The sequence below is a fragment of the Orycteropus afer genome, unplaced genomic scaffold (genome assembly GCF_000298275.1).
Source record: "Orycteropus afer afer isolate SDZICR_OR568_19922 unplaced genomic scaffold, OryAfe1.0 scaffold00230, whole genome shotgun sequence".
Classification (NCBI taxonomy): Eukaryota; Metazoa; Chordata; class Mammalia; order Tubulidentata; family Orycteropodidae; genus Orycteropus; species Orycteropus afer.
Genome location: NW_006921817.1, coordinates 3,630,917 through 3,639,395, shown reverse-complemented (window position 1 = coordinate 3,639,395; position 8,479 = coordinate 3,630,917). Strand labels below are relative to the sequence as shown.

The following is an 8,479-nucleotide window of genomic DNA, read 5'->3' as shown; positions in this document are numbered from 1 at the left end:
CTCAGCACTTGAAACAGTTCCTTCGCAGTATAGAGTATAGGTAACATTTTGAATATAGATAGCTGCATGAGGAAGGGTATTTAGTTAATCTAAATGATTTTTTCTGTTTTTTTTTTTTGTGTGTGTGCACACACACGTGATATTTCATGTTTAGATATTTTTAAAGATTAGTGTCCTAGATTATGGCTCAAATTTTCTCTACCAGTGATGGTATATACTATGTCTTCTTTCCAGCAAAGCAGAATATAACATGTTTATTCTTTTCATTAGAAGTCTGCAATTACCTTAAAAATGGGATATAGAATTTTTTTTTTTTTTTTTTTTTACCTTGCTCTTTGTTTCTTGATTGTTACAATTGGGAGCAATCTGTATTTTCCCTAAGTCTTAAAATATCATTAAAAAAATAAAATACTGTCATCAGGCCTATTCCAATGGATATAAACCCTATAGGATAGAGTAGAACTGCCTCATAGGATTTCCTAGGCTGCAAACTTTACAGAAAGCAGACTGCCACATCTTTCTTGTGGAGAAGCTCGTGGATTCAAATCACTGACCTTTCAGTCTAGCAAGTGAGTGCTTAACCACGTCTGCCAGGGCACTTTTCATAACATAATATTCACTTTACGTTATCTAACATATTCTTCAGTATCTGTACAATCAAGCAGAGTACTGTACCCATCAACCACTTGAATGTTCCCTTTAGAGTTCTGTAGAATGTGAGAATCCATGGCATGCATTCTTACTCCTCCAAACATGAAGATAAATCAGGTCAGGTCTGTGCTTTGTATCAGATAAGTATTGACCAATGATTGGGGTTGACAGATAAAATACGTGATGTCCAGTTAATTTTGGGGAGCTCTAGTGGGGGAGTACCTAAGGCATTTGCCTGTTAACCAGAAGGCTGGTGGTTCATACTCACCAGCTACTGTTAAGATAAATAAAAACTAAGTTTTCATTGTATGTTATTTATGCCCTGTATAACATAATATTGTACACACACAAACAAACAAAAAAAAAAAACTTTTATCTGAAATTCAAAATAAACTTGACATCCTATGTTTTTATTTAATTTGGCAGCTCTTTTAATAGTATGACACTTGTAAATATTTCTAATTCATGGAAATTTTTTTTTTTTTTTTTTTTTTTTGATTTTTTATGCCATGAGAGTGCATGCCTGGCTCAGGTAGCTCTCATCTTCCTTATCTGAATTTCTTTAAGATTATCTTTGTTGTTCATCAAATTGTTCCCCTTCAACTCAGACCTGGACAAAAATGGAGGGTAGGTATAATTTTCTCATTATCTCGAGGTCTTCCAAATTAATTATTTATGTCCTTTTGTTTAGCTTTCAATTTAGCCTTTAGGAAGTGTAATTATACACTTCTTTCCCAAGAATCTTTTAAAAATCATTAACTATTTCTATTTGAAAATTTAGAATTGAGTGTTTTATCAGTTTTTAACCTCATGGTAAAGTAAAACATTTGGTGGCATTTCATTTCTCAACTTTGCTATATATTTTATGTTAAATTACTGTGTGTGCAATTCTGTGTTAGAAAATAATTATTGTCACTATTAATTATTTAATTAAAATTATGTCACCTTGTCTGGAAGTTTCCATAATCATAAAATAGCTCACTCTCACTGCTGTCAACTCAGATTTGACTCATAGAGATCCCTCCTTGGGTTTCCAAGTTGATATCACTAAGGAAGTAGATTGTGCAACCTTCCTTCCGAGGAGTGGCTGGTGGGTCTGAACCATCAGCCTTCTGGTTCGCAACCAAATGCCTTAGGCACTACACCACCAGAGTTCTTGTCATATATATAGAAGGTACCCAAAAACAGTCAACAACCCCATTTTTAGCTGTAATCTCAAGAATTTATTGCAAGCATTACCTCATAAAATTAACCTTCAGAAGGTTGGAAAATTTTCTTCCTCCATGCGTCAAGATCCAAGCAATGCTGTATTATATAAAGAAGTTTTCCAGTAATTCTAATACCTTCCCCAATGTAACCACTTATTTTTAAGAAATGTATACACAAACTTTAATTTCATAATGGTATTTTTATTTGTTCCAGCATGCATCTATCAGTTTGTCATACTGTGGTGGTTTGTGTAGTGCTGTGAAGCTGGAGGCTATGCCACCAGGATTTCAAATACCAACAGGGTCACCCAAGGTGGATAGGTTTCAACAGAGCTTCTAGATTAAGGCTGAGTGGGAAAATGGATGGGGCCATCCACTTCTGAAAATAATTGGCCACTGAAAACCTTATGAATAGCAGTGAAATACTGTCTAATATATTACTGGAAAATGTTATGAATAACACTGAAACATTTTCTAATTAGTGCCAGAAGATAAGCTCCTCATAGGAAAGCACTCAAAATATGACTGGGGATGAGCTGCCTCCTCAAGGTAAAGCTGATATTTAAGACGTGGATGGAGTAAAGCTTCTGGGACCTCCATTTGCTGATGAGGCAGGACTCAAAATGGGAAGAAACAGCTGCAAACATCTATTAATAATCAGAATGTGGAATATACAAAGTATGAATTTAGGAAAATCATAAATTCTCAAAAATGAAAGGAATCTCATGAAGATTGACATCTTAAGCATTGGTAAGCTGAAGTGGACTGGCATTGGCCATTTTGAATCAATTATATAGTTTACTAAGCCAGGAATGACATATAGAAGAGCAATGGCATTGCATATATTGTCATAAGGAATGCTTTAAGATCTATTCTGCAATTAAAATGCTATTAGTGATAAGATAATATCTATATGTCTACAAGGAAGACCAGTTAATGCTAATATTATTCAAATTTATGCACCAATCACTAAAGCCAAAGATGAAGAAATTGAAGATGTTCACCAACCTCTGCAGACTGAAATTGGCCAGACTTGCAATCATTATGTATTGATTATTACAGGTGATTGTAATGCAAAAGTTGGAAACAAAGAACAATCATCAGTAGTTGGAAAATATGGCCTTGACAATAGAGATTGCATGATAGAATTTTGCAAAACCAATAATTTATTCATTGTAAATACATTTTTTCAACAACATAAATGGAGTCTATACATGTGAACCTTGCCAGATGGGATACACAGGAATCAGATTGACTACACCTGTGGAAAGAGTTGACGGAGAAGCTCAATATTGTCAGTAAAAAGAAGGTCAAGAACTGACTGTGGAACAAGTCTTCAATTGATCATATATGCAAGTTCAAGTTGAAACTGAAGGAAATTAAAGCAACTCCCCAAGAGCCAAAATATGACTTGGATAATATTGCACCTGAATTTAGAGACAATCTGAAGAACAGATTTGCTGCATTGAACACCAATGACTGTAAATCAGAAGAATTGTGGTATGACATCACGAACATCATACATGAAGAAAGCAAATGGTCATTTAAAAGACAGGAAAGGAAGAAAAGGTGAAAATGTATGTTAGAAGAGACTATGAAACTTGATTTTGAATGTAGAGTAGCTAAAGCAGATGGAAGAAATGACATGTAAAAGAGCTAAACAGATTTCAAAGGGTGACTCAAGAAGACAAAGTAAAGTATTATAATGAAATGTGCAAAGATCTGGAGTTAGAAAACCAAAAGAGAACAACATACTCAGCATTTCTGAAAGAACTGAAGAGAAACATTAAGCCTTGAGTTGCAATACTTAAATATTCTATGGGTAAAATATTGAATGATGCAGGGAACATCAAAAGAAGATTGAAGGACTTGAACTTGATGTTGGAAGACATTATGTTGAGTGAACTAAGTCAATCACAGAAGGACAAATATTGTATTAGTTCATTATTGTAAAAAGTCAAGGAAACTTTATATATGGAAGTAAACTTCCCTGTTGTTTACCAGGGGTGGGAGAGGAGAGAAGGGAGCACTGCAAAAAAAAAAAATAAATAAAATAAATAAATAAATAAATAAATAAAAGAAGATGGAAGGAATACACAAAGTCACTGTACCAAAAAGAATCATTCAGTTTTCAACTATTTCAGGAGGTAGCACATGATCAAGAACCAGTGGTACTGAGGGAAGATTCCCAAGCTACACTGAAGGAATTGGTGAAAAACAAGTCTCCAGGAATTGACAGAATACCAATTGAGATGTTTCAATAAATGGCTGCAGCACTGGAGACGCTTACTTGTTTATTCCAAGAAATTTGAAGACAGATACCTGGCCATTTGACTGGAAGAGATTGATATTTGTGCCTTTTTAGCTTCTCTAGGGCTGCTGTAACAGACATACCACAAATATTTGGGCTTAAACAAGGAGGGATTTATTCTCCTACAGTTTTGGAGGCTAGAAGTCTGAGTTCAAAGTGCCAGCTCCAGGGGCTGGGTGAAGTCCCTTCACCCTTGGGCTTAAGCTTTGCCTCCTACCCTTGGGCCATTGAATCTTGAGGCTTCTCTTAACTCAGGCAGCTGCTGACTGCTAGGTTGACAAACCCAGAGTCGACAACTAAAATGGCACAGTCACAAGATTATCAAGCAACACAGCAGGCCACTAGTTAAGCGGTCCCCAAATCAGCAGACAAAAGGGCAGACCACTGATGACTCAGCCAAATGTAGGACCCAGAAGTGCCAAGAAGCTAGAGACTTTTCTCAAAGCTTCTTCTTATATAGTGGAAGTAAACCATAGCCTTAAGGCAGCTACTCAGCTGCTTTCAATAGATTAGCCACAGAACTGATTAACAGTCTTATCATGAGGAATAGCTACATCCAGCTCCCTAGCTGCTAAAAACCAGGCCCAACCAAGTTGATATACAACTTTAACTACTTCAGTGCCCATTTCAAAAAAAGATGTTCCAACACAGAATGTAGATATTATTGAAAAAAAGCCATGAATATCACATGCAAGGAAAATTTTGCTGAAGATAATCCAAAAACAGTTGCAGCACTGTATTGACAAAGAACTTCCAGAAAGTCAAGCTGTAGTCACAAGCAGATGTAGAACAAGGGATAGCATTGCTGATATCAGATAGTTCTTAGCTGAAGGCAAAGAATACCAGAAATACGCTTATTTGTGTTTCATTGACCATGCAAAGACATTTGACTGTGGGAATCATAACTAATTATGGATAATACTGCAAAGAATGGGAATTCCAGGACACATAATTGTGTTCATGGGGAACCTGTACATAGACCAGGAGGCTGTCATTTAAACAGAACAAGAGAATACTGCATGGTTTAAAATCAGGAAGGGTGTGCATCAAGGTTATAACCATTCACCATATTCATTCAATCTTTATGCTGAACAAATAACCTGAGAAGCTGCACTATATGAATAAGAATGTGGTATCAGTATTGGAGGAAGATTCATTATAAAACCTATGATATGCATACAACATAACCTTGCTTGCTAAAAGTGAAGATGACTTGAAGCACTTACTGACAAAGACCATAGACTACAGTATTCAATACAGTTTACACTTCAACATAAAGAAAACAAAAATCCTCACAAACGGACCAATTAGCAACATCATGGTAATTGGAAAAAAGATTGAAGTTTTCAGAAATTTCATTTTACTTGGATGTGCAGTCAACATCCATGGAAGCAGCAGTCAGGAAATCAGACATCATATTGCACTTGGCAATTCTACTGCAAAAGACCTCTTTAAAGTCTTAAGAAGCAAAGATGTCCATTTGAAGACTAGGGTTATGCCTAACCCAAGCCATGATATTTTCGATAACCTCATGTACATGTGAAAATTGGAGAATGAATAAGAAGGACCAAAGAAGAGCTGACCCCTTCATATTATGGTGTTGTTGAAGAATACTAAAAATACCATAGAAAGCCAGAAGAACAAACAAATCTGTCTTGGAAGAAGTACAGCCATTATTGTCTTTGGAATCAAGAATGGCCAGACTTGTCTCATCTACTTTGGTCACCCCTGGAGAAGAATATTATGCTTGGTAGAGTGTCATTGAAAAATGGAAGACCATCAATGAGATGGATTGACATCATGGCTGCAATGATGGGCTCAAGTATAGCAATGATCATGAGGTGCATGACTGATCACTGTTTAGTTCTGTTGCACATAGGGTCACCATGAGTCAGAGCCAACTCAATCACATCTAGCAACAAAAACAACAATTTTCTTAATTGTTTATTGAATTAATATGGTTGTTAATTTTATATGGTTGTTGACACTAAACAGCACAATTCATTTTGTAACTTTAATCTTTATCTTTTTAGAAGACATTATTAAGGTAGTATTGAGTCTCTTGATGGAGCAGGCATGACTTTCTAATGCCAAGATATTTGAAGGGGATCAAGCCAAAGAAAATAATGTATATTCTAAAGGAATGATCAAAACCTTTTATGTAAAATTACCAAAAGAAAGAGAGAGAGAGAGAGAAAGATTTGTCATAATTTTCTTAAAAAAAAAAGAAAAAAAAAGCTTTTTGTCTCCTGAGTTTCAGAAAGGAAATACTCTATATGCTCAATGAAATAATGGAAAAGCTCTGAGGATTTATAAAATAAAATAGTCAGTTAATCACTAGCTAAAAAAATATCATTCAACTGAGTGAGAAAAAGTGAATGATATCTTCAAGATACTGTGACTCCATTCGAAGTCAACTATTCATAAAAATGAATTAAAATAGTTCATTGTTTTAAGTAGACTCATAACTACAGAAAGCTAAAAATAATATGACATTATCTGTGTTTCATCATCATTATAATCAAAGGTGGGAATTATATGTAAGAGAATATCTAAATGCCCTATCACCTACATATTTAAATAATTAATAATATACCACCTTGGAACTTACTTCCCATGTTTTCATTTATTCCCTTTGGTTTATAAGAAGTCAAAATTGAGTTTTGTCATTTATCCTATCCTCAAATTCAGTTAACAGTGAAATAAGACAGCATAAGGTAATTGATTTTTGTTCTTTGACTGGGGGTGAAATTCTTCCTGAATATGAACTCTTATAAAATTATATAACTTTAAAAACAGCTAGTACTCTTACCAGCCACTCCTCGTAAGGAAGGTTGGGCAATCCTACTTCCGTAGTGATATTGCCTCGGAAACCCAAGGAGGGGTCACTATGAGTCGGGGCTGACTCGACGGCACATAACAACAACAACAACAACAAAAGTACTCTTACATCTTCATTGGTTCTTCATTACCTTGTACTCTAATACTAATTTTTCTCCTTCATTTTATTCACTCCTATTTCCAATTTCTTCATGTTTCGGATGGATAGTTGAGGCAGATAAATAAACAGGAAAACCAAAGTGTCTGTCAACTCCTTGTACTGACTGTTCTATTCATGTTTCCCCCAGGCACAGAAGGAGCTGTGTTCAGGCACTCTGTAGAAACACCTCACATCAGAGCAGAACCTTCTCAAGACCTCAGGCAAGTTCTGGTTCCAGCACTTATGTCATTTTTTCAATTACTATTGATTGTCCTTGATATATAAGAATTGAAAAGGAGAATATGCCACATACTTCCCTAGCTACATGGTGAATACTCAAAAATTTGGATGGAAGCAAATAATATTAATCATTATTCTAAACTTCTGTAGACTTAATTACCCTAATATACATACAATCCACATTTGTCTGTCAGTTTGTCATACTGTGTGTTGCTATGATGCTAGAAGTGTATTTCAAATACTCTATGGTCAAACATGGTAGACAGGTTTCAGCAGAACTTTCAGCCTAAGACACACTAGGAGGAAGGACCTGGCCATCTACTTCTGAAAAAAAAAAAAAGGATGAAAACCTTATGGATAACAGCAGAATACTCTCTGATACAGTGTCTGAAGATAAGCCCCTCAGTATAGCAGAAATTCACAATGATGTGGATGGAGTAAAAATTTTGGGACCTTCATTAGCTGATGCAACACAACTTAAAGTGAAAACAACATGAGGAATGTATGAGGTAGGCACCAAGGAAAATTGTTGAGTTGGCCCCTACTCATAGCGACCCCACCATGGGTTTCTGAGGCAGTATCACTACAGAAGTAGATTGCCCAACCTTCCTTCCAACAAGGAAAATTAGAAGTTGTCAAAAATAAAAAGAAAACTTCTGGTATTGGCCATTGTGACTCAGACAGTCATATGGTCTACTATAACAGAAATGACAAACTGAAGAGGAATAGTGTCACATTTATCTTCACAAAAGAACATTTCAAGATTTACCTTGAAGTACAATGCTGCAGTGACAGCATAATATTGATACGCCTACAAGGAAGACCCAGCCCCAGGGTTACAGGTGAGGAGAGACAACTCAGGGATGCCCAAAGTACCAAGCGGGAAGAGCAGGAGAAAGGGGATTAAAACCCAGGAAGCCAGACAGAGGTACAGTCAGCCACAGGGACCCAGGTGGGGGGTGATATGAGAGGTCTCCAACAGCAAGACAAACTTGTCTGTTGGTTTGTCCTACTGTGGTGACATGTAGACGTGAGCTTTGAGACTGAGCCTCTGGTGTTTAAAACCCAGCGAGATGCACCTGGTGCACA

At 36.1% G+C, this 8,479-nt stretch overlaps 1 protein-coding gene across 1 annotated transcript in view; it reads left to right on the top strand.

The window, feature by feature from the left end:
* Positions 1 to 8,479, top strand: part of SGCZ (sarcoglycan zeta) — an 865,402-nt gene that overhangs the window by 836,697 nt on the left and 20,226 nt on the right. The window contains exon 5 of the mRNA XM_007948877.1: positions 7,299 to 7,371. Within this exon, the coding sequence (XP_007947068.1) occupies positions 7,299 to 7,371 (73 nt within the window). The remainder of the gene's footprint in view (positions 1 to 7,298; positions 7,372 to 8,479) is intronic.